Source organism: Podarcis raffonei, chromosome 6 (genome assembly GCF_027172205.1).
Source record: "Podarcis raffonei isolate rPodRaf1 chromosome 6, rPodRaf1.pri, whole genome shotgun sequence".
NCBI lineage: Eukaryota > Metazoa > Chordata > Lepidosauria > Squamata > Lacertidae > Podarcis > Podarcis raffonei.
In genome coordinates this window covers 71,368,377-71,387,709 of record NC_070607.1, presented here as the reverse complement: position 1 = coordinate 71,387,709, position 19,333 = coordinate 71,368,377, and the positions used below count along the sequence as shown (strand labels likewise).

The 19,333-nt window shown below is 42.8% G+C and overlaps 1 protein-coding gene across 4 annotated transcripts in view; it reads right to left on the bottom strand.

Moving 5' to 3' along the window:
* RALY (RALY heterogeneous nuclear ribonucleoprotein) overlaps window positions 1-19,333 on the bottom strand; it is a 211,073-nt gene that overhangs the window by 12,429 nt on the left and 179,311 nt on the right. For all 4 annotated transcript variants that reach the window (XM_053393945.1, XM_053393946.1, XM_053393944.1 and 1 more), the window contains one exon: window positions 13,065-13,137. In XM_053393945.1, coding sequence (XP_053249920.1) covers window positions 13,065-13,137 — 73 coding nt within the window. The remainder of the gene's footprint in view (window positions 1-13,064; window positions 13,138-19,333) is intronic.

Genomic DNA, 19,333 nt, shown 5'->3' with positions numbered 1-19,333 from the left:
TTCAAGGTCATGGGTTCGAGTACTACAGTGGGCAAAAAGATTCTTGCATTGCAGGGGGTTGGACCAGATGACCCTCTTGGTCCCTTCCAACTCTACAATTCTGTCAGTCGTATATCAGATGACCTTAGGGCTAGTGACAATAAATAAAATGACCATACAACATACACTGTAAAAAAATCGCAAAAATTACCACTTCACATAAAATCCAATAATCAGTGGGGAGGGAAATCAATGCAAGCAGCTCAAAAAAAAGCTGTATCTGGCAGCCACCCTCCTCATGAGAAAAATGTTTTAGTGAATAGGTCTTATGTTTAAGTGACCTTGGTGTTGGAATGAGACCAATAATGGTTCCAGCCAAGCCTCCACATATTCAGTTACTGAGTTCTTGAGAGTTTCGAAATAAACATAGTAATAGTTACAATATTGTACAAAAGCATCCTAGACTAGAGTATCAGACAAAGGGGATTAGGCAGGCACCATGTGTATGTTCTTTGGTAAAACGAGCTATCCACTGGTGTTATTATTATTTTAATCAAAGGGCGAGAACATAATACAATCCTAAAGGTGGTTAGAAATCATCAAAACAAACACAGATCCTGCTATGCGGTTCTGATCAGTGAATAGGACTTTCATAGCGGGTTTCCTTAAGGTCATACCTGGGCAGTGTTTTGGACTTGACAAAAGGAGAGTTACTAGCCTGGGTGCTCTGTCTCCATGGGAGCTAATTGTTAGAACATTGCTTCTTGATACAGGACCACTCTGCAGTGTTCTGGCTAGAAAATTGATGGAAGTTTATGAAAGGGGGCATATCACCCTAGGTAAGGATGAGGTAATCTAGCTGTGTGTCTGTCTGTGGAAGGGAACAAATGGGGGAGACTGCAGTTGGAGTTTTGCAGTGAAAGAGTCAGCTTAGAAGCGTTTTGCTTTGGCAACGGGGGACAGCTACTTTGGAGATCTGATGCGTGGAAGTGGCTTTGGCTGTCTGACGGGGTGTTCAGGCGTCTGCCTCCACCTGTGCTCTGGCTGTACATTTGTAATTCAGATACTACAAAACACTGTAGGCTTCTGGTCACCTCCTTCCCAAGGAAGCTCTGCTCCCCTGGATTTTATTTTACTTTTTTAACCAGAAGTGAGGAAATCCCAATACCAACCAAGCACCCAAAACCAGTTAAAAATCCCTCATAAAACAAGCAGCAAATCACTGGTAGGAACATGATAAAGATGCTGCTGCTTAATAATATCAGAAAAAGCGAAGAATCATGAAATGATAGAGATGGAAGGGGTTCCGAGGGTCATCTAGTCCAACCCCATGAAACGCATACATCTCAACTAAAGCAGATGGCCATCCAACCTCTGCTTGAAGGAGAGTCCAGAATGAAGAGTCCAATGAAGGAGAGTCCAGAACCTCCTGGTGGAGTCAAACTGCTCAGACATTCAGAAAGTTCTTCATGATGTTCAGTTGGAATCTCCTTCCTTATAACTTGGATCCATTGATTTGGGTCCTACCCTCCAGAGCAGAAGAAAACAAGCTTGCCCCATCTTCCATGTGATAGCCCTTGATATGTCTGAAGATTGCTATCATATCTCCTCCCAGTCTACTCTTTACTAGACTAAACCTACCCAACTCCCTCAACTGTTTCTCATAAAGCTTGGCTTCTAGATCCTTTATCATCTTGGTCCCCCTCCTCTGCACCCATTCCAGCTTATCGATATCCTTCTTTAATTGAGATGCCCAGAACTAGACACAGTATTCCAGGTGTAATCTGGCAGAATATAGTAGTACTATTATTTCCCAAGACACTATACTTCTGTTGATGCAGCCTAAAAGAGAATTAGGGGTTTTTTTTGCTGTTGCATCACACGGTTGACTCATGTTCAGCCTGTGGTCTGCTAAGACCCTTAGAGCCTTTGACTACTAGCAAGCCAGGTAGTCCCCCATTAGCCAAGCTAATTTAAATTCTCAGCAAGTGCTTTCAGTGGCATAGGAACATAAAAAGCCATCTGACCAGTGTCAGACCAGAGGTTCATCTAGCTTAGAGTTGTCTACACTGACAGCAACTCTCCAGGGTTTCAGAGAGGGGACATTCTCATCCCTACCTGGAAGTGCTGGGCATTCTACTTGGGACCTTCTGCATGCAAAGCAGATGATGTGTCATGGACTAAAGGGCGTAAGTCTGGCCCCACACCCTATAAGTCCAGGGATCCTGTGACCAGAAGCGCCTGAAAAACGTGCCAGAAGCAGTGAGCTGGTGGTAGCAGCAGTAGTGTGTTTTATGTGACAGCAGTGACTACAAAAAGCCAAGCAAGGCATGCAAGTGTGTGCATGCAAATGCTGGGGTGGATGCAGTGCAAAAGTTGGGGGGGGGATCCTCAAGGCCTGAGCTCCCCTCAAACCCAGCATTGCCTCCATGTGCCTTGAACATGCTATGCAGTGCTGTCACAGTGCTTGACAGCTATGCAGTGCTTGACAGCAAAAAGGGAGAAAACAGACAAAGAATTTCTGGACACCACCACTGAGAAGGCCCTGTCCTATGTGTCTCATCTTAGATGGCACTGGAACACGAAGCAGGACCTTCTCTGGTAACTGATGCAGGACAGGAGTAGATGCTCCTTTTGTATATCCAGGATCCAAAGCCATTTAGGGCAGGGAGGACTAACCTACTGCCTTCCTGATGTTGCTGTTCTACAACTCCCATTATCCTTGACCTTTGTCCATGCTGGCGAGTGCTGATGGGAGTCCAACAACACCCAGAGAACCACAGCTTAGCCACCACAAATTTAGAGTTCAAAAGGTGAAAACCAGCACCTTGAATTGGGTCAAATGAAGTTGGGACTATATGATCAGAAACCTATGCTTCCCTGAGCACTCTGGTTGCTTCAGTTTTCATTTTCATTTTATAGTATACGAAGTTTCCATGCCTTCAGACAGTGCTTTTTTTCTCCCCTAAAAAAATGTTTGGGGGTACTCTCATTTTGACTCAAGAAAATCACCATTTTATAGTCCAAATCAGGAAAAATAAAATACAGTAAATGGACAAAAGTACAAAGATTCACAAAATGTTTAGGGGTATGCGTACCCCCAGAAAAAAGCACTGCCTGCAGATACTGTAGAAAGACCACTCAAACATAAATACTCATGTCAAGTGTTTCCACAGTGCCTTGGAGTTATGGCTGCAATCCTCTGCAATTTTACTGGAGATGCACAACCCACTGAGTTCAGTAGGCTGTTCTTCAGAGTAAATAGGCATTTCCACACAGCAGTTTATCGTGGATTCGGTGGTGTGCAAAGTTTGCGCAACATACTATGTCATCCACATCAAAATGCCATCCCACATTATCACCAAATTAAACTGGATTTACTGTTTCCATAGTCCCCTACACCCGCTGCCAAAAAATAACCCTTGCAAAAATGGTACATCTGAATTAAATGGGTATGTGTGTGTGTGTAGAAATACAGGGGAGCATTTTGATTAGCATGTCGTTGTGAAGATGCTGCAAAAAAGCAACGGCTGTGCACGAGCAGCCCTGACTCCACAATAAACTGCTGCACAGAAACACCCCATGTGTTCAGGATTGCAAGGCAAGGCTCTTTAATCATAAACAGCAGTTAGGCAGTAAATAATCCCCCCCCCTTTTAATGGTTAAGGGATGATGAATTCACTGCTGATAGCAATAATAATCTCTGTGGTTTATGGCTCAAAAATCAATGTGCTGTAACTGTACAATACCACCCACTCTCACACCTGTATCTTCATAGTCTGTGTTTCCCTCTTCCATCCCCTGCAACTGCATGGAAACTCACCTTAAGAGAATAGACAGGAGAATTTAATGTCTCCTGCTCCTTAGCTGTATGCAGAGATTTAGAAGGCTGTGGCAGACACTGATCCAGTCATAAATCATACTGCTCTCAATAAAGAGCCCCAGTGGGCAAAGACATGATATGACAAATGCCACACATCATTATGGTGACCCTTTGTTTAGTTGATTTTAATTTCCACTATTTAAATCTGCAAAGGGCTCCTAGGAGGATTCTGAAGCATCATGTGCCTCATTGATCACTTCCAGGTGAGCTGTTTATTGAGCATTTATTCTGGTTTGTTTCCACACTTCGCAGGGAGGCTAGATGCTGTTCAGCTATTTATTGAGCATTCATTCTGGTTTGTTTGCAGGGAGGTTATACAAAGTTGTGCTAAGCAATTAATATCCCACACTTTCCAGTCTGAATTGGGGTTTTTTTTTGGTTGGTGGTGGTTTTGTTGTGCGGGAATGGCAAACCAACTTTAATTATGCAATCTAAATTTGCTGATATGAGACTGAGTCCCACACAAATAAAAGAAGGGCCTGGAAGTGTCCCGTATTACTTGGAATTTGTGCTAATAAATACCCCTGTTAAGAGCAGGCAGAATAATTCAACTCATTGCCATTAGAACCATAGCAATTGGACACAATCTTGCCCAGAATTAAGTATGTTTTAAATGCTATAGTTTTCAATGGGGTTTTAACAGCATAATTTGATGCATTTTTACTTGGATGCAGTCCCACAATATTCAGTTGTGCCTACTCCCAGATAGGTATGCATAGAACTGCAGTTTAAGACTGCAGCACAATTCACTTACTTGTAACTTGGCTTACTTGTATGAGCAACCTGCTCTTTAAGCAGTTTCCTGAGACACACTAGCTCTCTGCCTCACAGCAACAGGTTGAACAAGAATGGACCTGTGGTACCTCCCAGATCAAAGTCCCTATTTTGAAAGGCTTGTGGAAATCACACAGTTTCTCTGGTCTGTTTGACAGTGAGCACAGAAAGAAGTTTCTGTGATGTTTCAACTGGTGAATTGCTGCTTCTACCAGTGGGAAGCGATTAATAAAGGATAGGACGGGGGAGAGTGCTGGGATGTGTACTGTTACTATTTACCTTTATACTCCTGAAATATCAAGCCCGGCCATGTGAGAAATAGCTCCATGCTTTTATCTTTCCCCACCTGGGATCTGAATGAGACAGCTGGCTGACTGCGGGTCTCTTTAGTAGGTGGGTGGAAACTATACCCCTCTCCCCATCTTGTTAGCTAATGCTTGACAGATCAGATGTGATTATGCTCACATCTTTAATTCCTCTTCTTTTTCTTTATTCCTGATGTTTTTTCAGGATGTTCTAAATGTGGGATTGTATCAGAAATGAAGTGGAAGCTGAGAAGAAATCCATTCTTTTCCATTCTCTCATGTAATTGATCTCACATCCGCACAATACATTTAAAGCACATGGCTTCTCTCTAAAGAACCCCGGGAAGTGAATTTATTTTTTATTTTTTATTTTTATTTTGACAAAGTAATAATCATAAATAAATAAGAATCAAAGTGTGCACTCCACCATCGAAACCATTCCATTGTAACTATCCAACCTCCCAAAATTTCAACACCTCTTGCAATGGTTTGACCCCTTTACGTTTTAACAGTACAAATTCTACAAACACCCTCCATATCTCCTCAAAATCATTTCTCCTGCATATTCCCCGTCTTACCTTAATGACACATGTTAATTTATCATTAATAGTGTATTTTACCCTTCACAGAATTACAATCCCAACACCCTTAACAAACTACAATTCCCAGGATTCTTTTGAGGAAAAGCCGTAATCTTTAAATGTGCTTTAAGAAATATGGCTGGTGCAAATGTGACACCCATGTAACAAATGCAACAACACAAGCACAGGCACAACAACAAGCAGAACCTAGAAACAATGCAAAGTACTGCAATGACTGGCAGTGACCAATTGCAAATTGCCACTCTCTCACGTCAGACCTAACACTGTTTCCATGCTTAGCTGAAGCCAGATTACAACCCTGGAAATTAGTGGCGCTTGCTTCCAACCTGCATTGCAACCATCTCATCTGCATGTCTACTTGGAAGTAAGCCCTATTGAATTAAACTGGACTACTCCAGTGTAAATGTGCATATGATTTCAGCTTACAGAGGGTTAGAATTGAGATGCTAGACTCCAGTTAGAGGTGGACAAGTCAGCCTATTTCCAATCCATGTGAAATTCACATCTGTATTCCTGCCTTCTTTCTGCATTAATCTTCAATTAAAAACAAAACAAAACCCGACAACAAAATGTGCATTTAAATATGTATTTAAATACACAGTTATACATGTATTTTGTCTCAACATATGATCTTGCGCATGAAGTTGTCGGATGCATTCAGAGGGCAGGAGAAAAAAAATCATTCACATTTTTAAGTGAACCATCCTAATGTGCACTTAGGTGCACAGACGAATACATGGATCATCCTTTGCATTTTACACCACTTTGAATGTTTGGTTCATTTCTCAACTAAAAAAAATGCATCAAAATGCAAATACAATGTGTATTTGGTGGTAAAATACATAAAGAAATTCACATGTTGAGCTAAAACACGTATTTGATTGCGAGAAATGTATTTAAATATTACTTTTCAAAAATTCACCGATTAATCTTTAGGTAGGATGGAACAGACTTATGAATGAATATGCATGGAATTGATGCGATCCAGAAATAGACTCATCCGTCCACCCCAATAGATGGGTGGCATCATCTGGAAAAAACCTGGAAAATTTCGGACAGACTAAATAAAGTGTTTCTTCATGCAGCTTATAGTTAAACTATGGCACACACTCCCACAGAAGCAGTGGCAGCCACCAGCCTGGATAGCTTTAATTGAAATTGAAATACTTTATTGTCACTTGTATACAGTGAGATTACATGAGCATCCCCCACTCAGCTCTCTTAGTCTTAATTCCCTTCGTTTACTGACGCACACCCACCAAACCCAAAAGTCAGTTGCCCTGTTGTTATCTTTTCATTCAGCAGCCTAACAGCCCACGGATAGAAGCTGTTCTTTACCCTGTTGGTGTGCCTAATCATGCTTCTATATCTTCTGCCCAAGGGCAGAAGATCAAGAAAGTGTGGGCCAGGGTGTGAATCATCCCTGAGAATTTTCCTCACTCTCCTGAGGCAATGTTCTTCTGTGATGTCATCCAGCGGATTCATGGGACAACCCATAATATCTTGTGCTCTATTCACCACCCTCTGTAGGCACTTCCTATCAGTTGATGTCAAACCAGCATACCACACCATGATGCAGTATGAAAGGACACTTTCTATTGTGGACCGGTAGAAGGAGACAATCAAATGTTGATTGACATCATTCTTTCGCAATACTCTGAGGAGATGGAGTATCTGTTGGGCTTTCTTAACCACCTGGGTTGTATTGATTTTCCAAGTAAGGTCTTCACTGAGATAAACTCCTAGGAATTTAAAGGAAGAGACTCTCTCCACACAGCCCACCCTGATGTACAGCGGTGATAGTTCTCCTCTCTGCCTCTGAAAGTCCAACACCATCACCTTTGTCTTGCTGATATTAAGGTGCAAGTTGTTCCCTAGGCACCATGTAGATAGTTTTTGGATCTCCCCAAAAGAGAATTAGGCAAATTCATGGAGGACAAGGCTAATAGGCACAATGGCTATGCTCTTCCTCCATGATTGGAGACATCTGTAGGAGGGGTGAGTACAGTTGTCCTTAAGTCCTTCTTGCGTGTGCCCTTCCCATAGGATCTGGAAGATCGCAGTGAGAATCAGATGCTGCACTAGATGGCCTGATCCAGCAGAGCTCTTATGCTTTCTTATGTTCTAACCTTCCTACGGTGGCCTATAAATTACTCCAGATTATTAGCAAGAGTGTGCTGCTGAAACACTCTGGAATTTATTTATTTATTTATAGGTAGAAAGGGAATGTTGCCCCGGGATAACTTTTCTGAAAAAACTATCATTGTGCCTGATCGTATAAGCAAGCCTAAAGAAATGTGTGGGCAAACACTAGGAGCTGCACGTATTCTGTGAAAGAATAAACAAACAAGCTGGTGCCAAGGTGACCCAAAATCTGTGTCAAGCAAAGCCATTCTGCCATGTGAATAAATCACGCAATTAAGCAAATTTGCACTCATCTGCTTCTTTTGCATTTAGTTTGCTCCTGGTAGATAATTACCAGTAAATAATTAAGAGGCACTACATGAGCAAGAAAAAGAGAAAAAGAACAGTGGATCACAACTGATCCACTGCAAGTCAACTAGAGGAAAATAAAGGGGTCAGTGTTGTGTCCACCAAAGTGACCTACAGCCTGACAGGCTTCACATTCAGATGCCATTCAGAGAAGGAAAGAAGCGAAGAGGTATTTATCTCATGCTTCTGCTTGCAATTTCAGTCAACTGAACTATTAGCTCTGAAGTCTAAAGATAAATAACAGCGTTTGCACTACTCCCTTTTCTATTTGTAGCCCACAAACTTGAAAGATCCTGGTTATATTTTTTTTAAGAAAAATGTACGTAAGTAAATGTCGCATCCGAGAAATGTGGACATTCCTATCCTGAGCAACTTAGGGACAAAACACCACATCTTTCAATTCTGCCGTATGTGCAGCTTTCCTTAGTTTCAAACTCCTGCTCCCCTCTGCCACTGCAAATTTACCCATTTCCCTACCACCCAATCTGAGGCTGGTTCATCTCACAAACCACAGGCATTTTGTTCACATGTGGCTTGGCTCTCGGTCTAATGGAGAACCGATTCCTATTATAGCCCTATCTGGGCATTTGATCCCTTGGAAAAAGACCTGTAGTTCAGAGACAGAGCATTTGCCTTGAGGGCAGAAGGTCCCAGGTTCCATATCTGACATGTCTAGGTAGGGCTGGGAATGTTCCCATCTTAAACCCTGGAATGCTGCTGCCAGTTTGTGTAGACAGTAACGATTTAGATGGAACAATGGTCTGACTCAGTATAAGGCAACTCATACATATTTGCCAAATATCATACTTTTCCACCAGAACTTAAACCCCTCTTTATTCGGTACTTACAGCCATATGGGAAGAAGGTGTTGTGTTGTGCTCATATTTCCGTGAGTTCTGATGGGGAGCAGGTAAAGACCCTCTCACCTTCTCTCTCTAAATGCACACCATTTCCCCCTTTCTTATTTACTATTAGAGATGATTTCCCTGGTCTCCGACCCCCACCATACTTCCCTTAACAACACAAGTGATACAGCAGTGTTTGATGTGTGTTCCATTGCTTGAAGGTAACATAATAACTAAGATGAGGCCAAAACACCAGCCTGGGCAGAGAAGAAAGCTGGGGTGGGGGTGGTAATAAAAACAAGAGTGCCAGGACTTCCCTTTAATCTTCAGATGGGCTTCTTCAAAGTGGCATAAGCTGTGCTAAAGGGGCTACTAAGATTTTACCTGAATTAATGATACGATGAAAGAGGCAGAGTGGAAGAGATTATATTGACAAGAGTATTATTAAGAAGCAGAGGTTGGCAAAGGATGAAAGCAGAGTTTATCTGCTTGCTGAGTTTCTTTTACTCGAACCAGTATGAAGATGGGAAGATTGTTCCCCACCCCATCCACAAAATCCCTACCCTCTCCCATATTGGCACAATGATTATGCAGAACTATCAATTTCGGGAACCCAGAAACAAATGGATAAAAGTGATCACATCATCTTCCCTTAAAGCACACGGCTTCAACCTTGGATTCCCATATGCTGATGGACTACAACACCATCATCCCCAGCTGGCTTAGCCAATGATCAGGGATCATGGAAGCTGCAGTCTGACAGCATCTGGGAGCCCAAGGTTGAAGAACCCTTGACACCTTTGCAGGACTAGCACCATGATTATACCAGTGTACCTTGCCCTCCATTCCAAACTGCAATGGAATCTGGGTTTGCTGACTAAGTCCATTTGGCGCTTGGTAAGGTAAAGGTAAAGGTAAAGGGACCCCTGACCATTAGGTCCAGTCATGGCCGACTCTGGGGTTGTGGCGTTCATCTCGCTTTATTGGCCGAGGGAGCCGGCATACAGCTTCCGGGTCATGTGGCCAGCATGACTAAGCCGCTTCTGGCGGACCAGAGCAGCGCACGGAAACGCCGTTCACCTTCCCGCCGGAGCAGTACCTATTTATCTACTTGCACTTTGATGTGCTTTCAAACTGCTAGGTTGGCAGGAGCAGGGACCGAGCAACGGGAGCTCACCCCGCCGCGGGGATTCGAACCGCCGACCTTCTGATCGGCAAGTCCTAGGCTCTGTGGTTTAACCCACAGCGCCACCTGCGTCCCTCTTGGCGCTTGGTAGCTGCTTACAATTCCAATATGGAGAGACTGCAAACCACATTGGAGCCTGTAATCTGTAGCATACAGACAGGAATATGACTACTTTTGTTATGTTTGCAATTATGCAATTTCTATCCATGTCGTAAGTAGCTTTGTGCATGGTTTGAACTATGGAAAGGCGGCATACAAATAAAAGTATGTATGTTGGCAAATACTATTACCATGCAATCACTAGCCCACAGTTTGCTAGGGGTGCCTTATTCAAATTCGTTACATTTACAATGAATTTTTTTTAGTTTGTTTTATTTTGATAATTTGATGTGAGCTGTAAAGTGGCATATAAATTAAATATACACTTTTTTTTTAAAGGAAAACGGCAAGCAGTCATCTGTTACCCTTTAGCTGATTCAAAAAATAAATTTATTTGCAGAGATGAGGAGGAGTAACTTTGTAGAGAAAAAAAACTGAAATTAATTTGGCAAAAAAGTGTTCCTCAGAACTTTCCACCGGGGATTCTGATGACTGAATATTCTAATATTATGCATCAAACACATTGTACTTAATGTAAGTGTTTGATATTGAACAGTATTTGATAGCTCATGCACAATAGCAGTTGGTATTTGACAGATATGACAGCTGAAAGAGAACATTTTGTAAAGTAAATGCTGACTTTCCCCTCCTAATAATTCCACATATTCACTTAGCCAATAAGGAAGCAACCTTTTGTTTGTTTTTTTTGAACAGGAATAAAAAACCAAACAACTCCTCCAGAATGTGCTTTTGCTTTGGGCACTCTCTTGATGTTGCCTTCGCCTGGAACTGCTTTGTATCTGACATTTCTGCTGTGGGATTCTCTCTGCCCAATCACCATCTTAGTCTCTTCAACATTACACACGGTCCACCCTCCCTATATCCCACCCCCTACTCCTTCCCTGAGTGCCTCTCCATTGAGCCAGTGGCCTTCTCTGAAACATTGCCCTCTACTATCTCTCCTCTCCTCCTCTGCTTCTGCCTGCTCCATAGATGCTGCAGTTGTTACCTTCAATTTGTCCCTGTTGTCCCACTCTTCCAACATACTTTTCTCCTCCCCGCACATCCACACCCCTGGCTCAGTGCCTCTGTTTGATAGTTTCACTCATATTCAGGTGCAGCTGAAAGCCTTTGGTGGAGAACAAAAAAAGTGTGTGGCTGATGATCTCAGCCACTATAAATTCATGCTCTCTCCCTTCTTGTCTAAGCAGCAATACTGCACCCATCTCATCTATACCAACCCTAGAAATTCACAGCACTTCTCCTCCTCCAATCTTGATGCTCTGCTAGGGCCTTGCTACTGGCTCTCCACCTCCTAACACTGCTCAACATTTCCCCCCCTTCTTCCATGCTGAAACCAAAACCTACCTGCTCTTATTTCTTCCCCCTGCTCCTTCCATATACCAGTTATTCTTCCTCCTACGCTTCTCTCTACCATTTTCATTTACTTTGTCTCACGTGACGTTCACCACCCTGCTCCTCCATGTGCTCACTTGATCACATTTAAAACTATTTAGTTTAATATTTTTCAATTAAATGGACAAACTTGATCTACTGATACCAGCTTTTCAACGTCTGATAGTTATTTACACCTCCAGTACCCTGCTGCCACCCCCTTGCCTCTTAGGCTGTTTCTACACAGATATAAAAAACACTATTAAAAAAAGTTACAGGGGGAGGAGGGAACCCGCTCTCAAGGCAATCTGCCATTGACTTTGGATTCTGCTCTACAGCACCATCTGGTGTCAGATTTTTTAATAATGCATTTTTAACGTTATAAATTGACCTGTGTAGTTGAGTCCCCTTCCCCAAGTAATCCTCCCCACTTTGATAGCCACTGCTGTAAACCCAAAATGGCTCCCCCTGGTTAATGGGGAAACAAAACTCTTACAGCAGTTTTGAGAGCAAACTCTAAACCTGTCAGGCTTCGGGGATTCAGATCAAACGAAAGGAGCGTTCTTACCAGTTAGCTTCTTTAATAATCACAGTGAGAGACAAAGGAATGCATATCTCTCTAGAAATGGTGTTGCTTCCAGTAAAGGCTCACCCCCTCCGTCCCCATTAATCTATGTCATTTCTCTGTTGGGTAATCTGATCTTGTTGCCGCTGCGCTTTCTGTCCCATCACTCTCAAAACCTGTCTAGTCTTAGGCGAAGGGGGGGGGGGTCAGGAATGCTTTCCAAGGACACTGAATCTGCCAGCTGTCTCTCTCCTGGCATTTCCTCTTCTAGCTGTTCCTCAACCAGTATTTCCCAGCTTTCCCCCTCTGGACTATGCCCCTCTGCAAACCACTCTTCTAAATCAATACTCTCCTCCTGCTCTTGGGAAGGTTCAGGAAAAAAGTGGGGCGGCGGCTCCCACCATTCCTCCTCAGTCCAGCCCCTGACAAAACCTGGGCTTAAAAATGAGTGAGCCCCTATTCTGTACCGGACCCCATATTCTATCGGGCAGGAGTGGGGAATCTTTTTCAACCTGAGGACTGCATTCCTGTCTGGAAAACCTTTCAGGGGCCACATACCAATGTGCCAGAGGCAAAAGCAGATGGAGCAACAAACATGAATTTTACCTCTGTGCAGTAAACTAGTTTCTGTACCCATTTACACACCCCTCTGCTCCATCCTTGGCAAGCAAGTGGCATTCTGGATTGTATTTCAGCCAAGCAATTGGATTAAAAGAAGGTATAAAGTCGGACTAATGAGGAGTGCAGCTTGGGGGCAGAGGGGAGATGCGGCCTGGAGAGACTCCTTAGGGCCAGATAGGAAGGCCTGGAGGGCTGCAATTGAAGTTCCCCATTCCTGCCCATACAGCACGACATATATAGACTGTATTTCCTGAATATCCCTGTTCACGCTTGCCAGATTCATTTCATTAGGTGGGAATCACAACAACAGAGCTTACCTGTATAAGGCGGATGCTGTTCTCTTCAGGCCTTTGGGTCTGTTGGGCTTTGGTTCTCCAGCCATGTTTATATCTGCAGCAAATAACAATTTGGAATTACTGCTGTGTTGCTCTCTTCCCATCCCTTATGCGTAATTTTTTGTATCAAAGTCTTTTTAAAAATTTAAAAAAGCTTCATCTGTACTATTATTTGCATACCTTTATGCTATTTCCATACCTGCAAATAAACAAACATACAAAGAGGTACTGGCCTTTTCCCTTTTGTGAAGGGTATAAAATGTATATGTATATACTGGGGTGTCTTCCGCAGCAAATATGTCAGCTAGAGCTGCCAGAGGACCTGCCTTTTAAGTGACTAATCAATTCATTAAATAAAAGTAAATATATTTCCATATTGCCAAAACCTGTTTGAGATGACTACAGTTTAGTAAACATCTAAGCACGGGTAGAGATATAAGGCCATTTGATCTCCTAATCTTGCACTCCTAGCGCTCGTGAATTCTTTCCCCTCCACTCTTTTGTGAAGATTATCTCCTGACTTTAGCTTTCACAAAAGAGAGGAGAGAAGGGGAAAGAGTTCAAAGGATTAGGAGTGCATGCATGGTTGGAAGATCAGATCTAAACAATATGATCAAAACAGCACAAAACAAAAATAAAATTAGTTAAAAATAAAACCACTAGCAGCGACAGAAATTCAGATGCCCAATACACCTTGCTTCTCCTCAAAAGCCTGGGCAAAGAGGTGCATCTTTACCTGAAATTGAAAATGTGGCTTATTGGAAACAGGGAATGAAAACTTCCATTTCCTCCTCTCATGTGCAAAGGAGGAATGAAAGTGAAGGATGGACAACACAGGCCTGTAGCTTGTTATAGCTCGTGTAACACAACAGCAAACCATGGTTTCTTGTTCATAACTGAAATGGGTCTCCCTCTCTCTATTCTCCCCACCTAGTTAAGCAGAACTCTACTCATGTAATGGGGGTTTCCTTGTTCCTTCCTGCACTATAGCTCCCCCAGCCTCTGTGTCTCAGAGGGACCCTCTAAGCACAGGTGGCCCATCCTAGCCTGCCACCTGCAGTGAAATGGGAAGGTGCTGTCTCCTCCACCCCCCTCCACTGAAGCCTCACTTCTTGGGGTTGCATGGCAGTGGCTTCTGGTGAGATCTTGGAGGTCAAGGGAGAGTTTTGTGAGATCTTGCCAGAAGCCGCTGCCGTTCCTCCTCCCTTCTCCAGCAGTGGCAGTGGCGGGTAGGGCACGGTTGGGGGCACTGCTCTGCAGGATTCTGCCACCTAAGGCTTAAGCCCACCTCACGGGCAAGCCAGCCCTGCCTCTGGGAGAGCATGAGATTGGGCACAGGGAGTCAGAAGGAGAATTGGGAGAATTTGGCTGGCCTGTCTTGCTCATGGAGAAGTGCCTTTCTGCTTATGCAAAACATCTCTGGATCCAAGCCAACACATTACACTGATCTCAGCTTATAGTCTTTGTCTACCTTCATCCTCCTGTAAAATGAATGCCAAATATAGAGCACACAGGAGATGTTAGTTGTGTTCCTCTGAGCCTGCTTCCATTCAGTTGAGGCTAAAGGCTGTGCTGGGTGCAGACAAACGTTTGAAGTCACCCAGCATGATTTCATGGACAGTCTTAAACTCCCACAATGGGGGAGAACGATGCTTTTTTGATCTGCCAAGGAAATGTTCATTCCTAAACCTCTGTACTGAAGGGGTGTGTGATATACACGAGGATAGAAATGTGTGACAAATTTTCGCCGAATGCATGGAAACCGAACAAAGATGCCGCCCGCTTTCTAGAAGCAAAGCATAAGGAAAGGTGATGTACCCTGCCATCCTGTTTTCTGAAAAATGCTCGGATGCTTGATGAAACACCCCACAAGGCCCTTCCGGCTTCACCTCACCCCCGACACACTGGGAAGTTGCCGGCACAATGGTACAGCACCACAGATCACAGGCATTCTTCCTTCCAAAGCTAAGGAGACTTAAAACATGATACGGGTGCCTGCCAGTGTCACGACAGGGAGACACAACAGAGCTTATGAGGGATTTGGGGGAAACACTGCAAAGTTGCTGCTCTACAGAAGAAGCGCACGTCCTAGTCAGGTGCTATACTTGCAGGCAAGACCAGTACATGAGTGGGGCCATACATTGCAGCCCTGTCCCTGGTGTTATGCATGCAAAATAGCACCCAATTCAAGGTGTGACTATTAGTATATAAAGCCCTCAACAGCTTTGGACCAGCTTACTTGAAGGGTCGTCTTACCCATATGGCTCAATTGCTTTTATATGCAGAACTGGCACTTTTACACATTCCATATAATGTTTGTTCTGCACTTGCAAGGAATTGCAAGTGTGGCAGCAGCTACTCTCTGGAACTCCCTGTCTATTGATATTAGGGAGGCCCAGTCATAGAGCTGTTTTCACTGCCTGTTGAAACGAGCCTACCCAGACTTGTAATTTTATTCCATTTTATTTTTTGAAACTCTTGATTTTACCTACATTTTGGTGATTTCATTATGTCAGTTTGCAAAGTCTTGTTATTTTCATTGCTATCTCTTGCGAAGGTTTCATATTATTTTATGTAAACTGCTTACAGGCTTTTTAAAAAATGTATTTTTTATTAAAGATTTCTTGGTTTACAAAAATATGTGCAATGTCTCTTTTTTTCAAGTTACATTTTCTACAGATCAGTTTCATTTGTTGAGAAATTAGTGTTACATTAGGAAGCTTTTGTTTAGGAAAGCTTTTAATGTTTAATAGACTATTGCATTTTAATATTCTGTTGAAAGCCGCCCAGAGTGGCTGGGGAAACCAAGCCAGATGGGCAGAGTATAAATAATAATAATAATTTATTTATTATTATTTTTATTATTATTATTATTATTATTATTATTATTATTATGAAAAGGGGGGAAGAGGTGGAGGGGGCGATGGTGGGTGGGGGTGGGGTCAGGTCTTACAGGCTAATTTTTTTCCCCCCAAGCAGCATATAAATGAAAATAAATTGCAAGCTGCACTTCAGTTCTGCTTAAGGTTTTCATAAGAATAAGGTGATAACCAGAGAGCATTGCTTGTTGCTTTGGAGAACTTCTTCCCCCACCACACGCCACACACTGGTGTGTGTGTGTGTGTGTGTGTGTGTGTGTGTGGAAGATTTATAATACAATGGCAATATCTGTTTTCTAAAAGGATAGCAAAATGTTCTGAGTTCTCATTTCAGGTTGTTACGCCAGACTTTGCACAGGGTGGGAATAGGTTTTGGGCCTCTGCACAGGCGTGTCTAGCACTCCTGCCGCCTTCAATATCGCCACCACCTACTGGGAGATCAAAAATGCCAATTTCTGATGGAGAATGCTATCTTCAGCAACAATTCTCAGTTTATGCCTGGTGACAAGAGCTGCTCAGCGGGTGACATTTCAAAGCACTGCACACATACAAAAATAAAAATTTTACTGTAAGAAACAATTCATTTCAAGCAAACAGATACCGAGTTAGATGCTGTCACTATTGCGGGTGGACCCTCCAGTACATTGGCTGGGGAAGTTTGAGACAGATGGGAAAAGTTTGTTTTCCTAATACCAGTCAAAATGCAGAAAGGCACAACCACCTTATTGTGCAGCCCACGTTGTAATAATTTGCTTGGGCCAAGCTACATTTAGGAGTGGACAAGCATATCAATTTTTTGGATTCTCTCAGCTTTTCATTTCTCCAGTCTTAAGTTCTGTTCTCTCTATTCCCACATCATCTTGCAATCTTGATTTTTAAAAAAGGTTCCATTGGCATTTCAGTGGGAATTTCTCGTAAATACACACATTTGTATGCAATTTTGCAAAGCAATTCCACCTAATACAACACATTTTTGTATGTTATTTTTCCCAATATATGCATTTTTATCAACACTTTTCTTTAATGCATGCATTTTTGCATGTGTTACTTGGCTGGACAACTTTATCTCAAAATTCAGCCAAGGATGAATTTCGAAGGATGGCTGTGTTTTGTGTATTGTTTCAGAAAGTGAAAATTAGGTAAGTTCAGTTGCAAATATGAAAAAAATAAATAAATTTATCTCCATCCTTAGATACATATTATGTTTAATTCATTTGTATTTAATGTTACTGTTTTAAAAACCAAGAAGGTGGGAGGTACTGTGTGTGTGTGTGTGTGTGTGTGTGTGTGTGTGTGTGTGTGTAATTTCCCCTGTTCCCCAAATCATTGTGATGTCTCTAGCAGGTAAACTTTCAAACCCCTCCCCCCCTGCAGTTGGTAAACTAATGCTAAACCCCTATGGGAAACAATATACAGTATGTGAAAAACACCCAAGCAGAAAGTTCTGCTGCCAGCACCTGAATCTGGTTAGATTGCTCTGACATGAGCTTAAAAATCAAAGATTTCAAGAGACACTGAAAGTGAGTAAAAAAATTTTTTAAAATACATTCCATAGACATGAACGAAATTTAACTCTCAAAAGAGTTTTCCCAGGAGACAGTCACTAGCAAAACTCACAGTGAACACAATTAACAAGCTCAGAAACCACTTAAAGGAACATACTTTATGCTTGCCAGAAGACCCAAGGTGGGCTGGTGAAAGAACTTTAGGCTGCAGTCTTTAACTCCACTGACCTGGGAGTAAGCACCATTGAATTCAGTAGGTCTTACTTCTGAGTAGACATGCTTAGGTTTGAACTGGTGTCACTTATGTCTCAGCTCTCAGCCTCACTATTAAATGATCTTCCCTCATTGACTTGCAAGTAATCACTAATATTAAAAGAGTCTTGGAACAGTATTTTCCAAGAATAGATTAAGTTTCAGGTCATGACCTGAATAAGAATATTTACTTCTCTTGCCTTCTATGTCTCTACCTTACATTTATTAATTCATTTGAACAGAGGAATACAGCTTTCTTCTTTTCCTAAAATTATTTCTGTCGTTCTTTATCTTCCTGTGAAATCCCGTAGATTTTTAGTCCCGTAGACTAAAAAATGAGTTCCATGGGGCTTACTCCCAGGGAAATGTATCTTCTTCGGTGCTGTTTTTCTAGAATAAGAGGTGCTGGAACTCACCATGAAAGCCTCCCCTGTTCTTTTCTAATGGGACTGGCATCCACCTGAGAGGTGCCAGAACCGAGTTCCAGCGAGTTCTGGTTGAAAAAGAAAAAGCCCTGCTCTTAATGATCCTTCTAGGAGACAGGGATCATTAATCCTGCCAAGAGGTAGGGATATTAGATGCAGCTGGGCAAAATCTAATCTTGCTTGCCACTGGCTTAAAATACTCAGATGACAGAATAGCTAAGGATGGGATGAAATAGAGATTAACTGTTTTAAGAATGAATCAACCTAAAGAGGGTGACTCTAACTCATATTTCCTTTTATTATTGATGACAAAAACCCCTGTTTAAAGTTACTGTTTGCATTGGGAGGAAGCTCCTTGCCTTTCCGACTTTGGGGAACTCAAGAGCTGTTCTTTCAACTGTACAGGTGTTTATACAGGTACATACTGATTGGCAATAGCAAGTGAGTGGTCCAGTTCTATAGTTGCTATTGGGCATGAGAGCAAGCTCTGTGCATTTCTAGCAGAAAAGGTGCAACTATGTGTGTGGTTTCATGCACCAATGTGCACCTGAATCAAAAAAGGCAGAGAAGGGTTGACTCAGTACCTCTGAAAATGACATAGACAGATTCTGAGCATAAACAACAGTTCTGATTGTGGACTTTCGAGCAGTATCTAACTCAGAATGGCTGCTGAGCTTATCAGAATTCCTACCAGGCCCCCCGGACAACCAGGGCGACCAACCTAAGGTCCATAGCAAGGCCAAGGAAACTAAGACCCTGAGCTAAAAGGGAGTGGAGGGTGGGTGACTCGCGACGAGACGACGAAGAGTGAGGCCAAGGAGGGGCTGGCGCCGCAGCATTTAGGCTGCTGTACACGCCCCCTCGGAGGCACCTGGTTGGGTGTCTGCCGATGGGCGTGGGCGCCAGCCCCCTGCTAGAAGTGGAGCTCGGGCTCCCGCCCACAACCACTCCCCTCTCTTCCAGGAGGAGAGTCTTTATCAAGTTCTGATTGTGGACTTTCGAGCAGTATCTAACTCAGAATGGCTGCTGAGCTTATCAGATGGGGCCCAATATGCTACAACTAGAGATGCTAGGAATGGAACCTTAGAATCTTTGGTATTATTATTATTATTATTATTATTATTACAATAATAAATTATTTATACCCCGCCCATCTGGCTGGGTTTCCCCAGCCACTCTGGGCGGCTTTC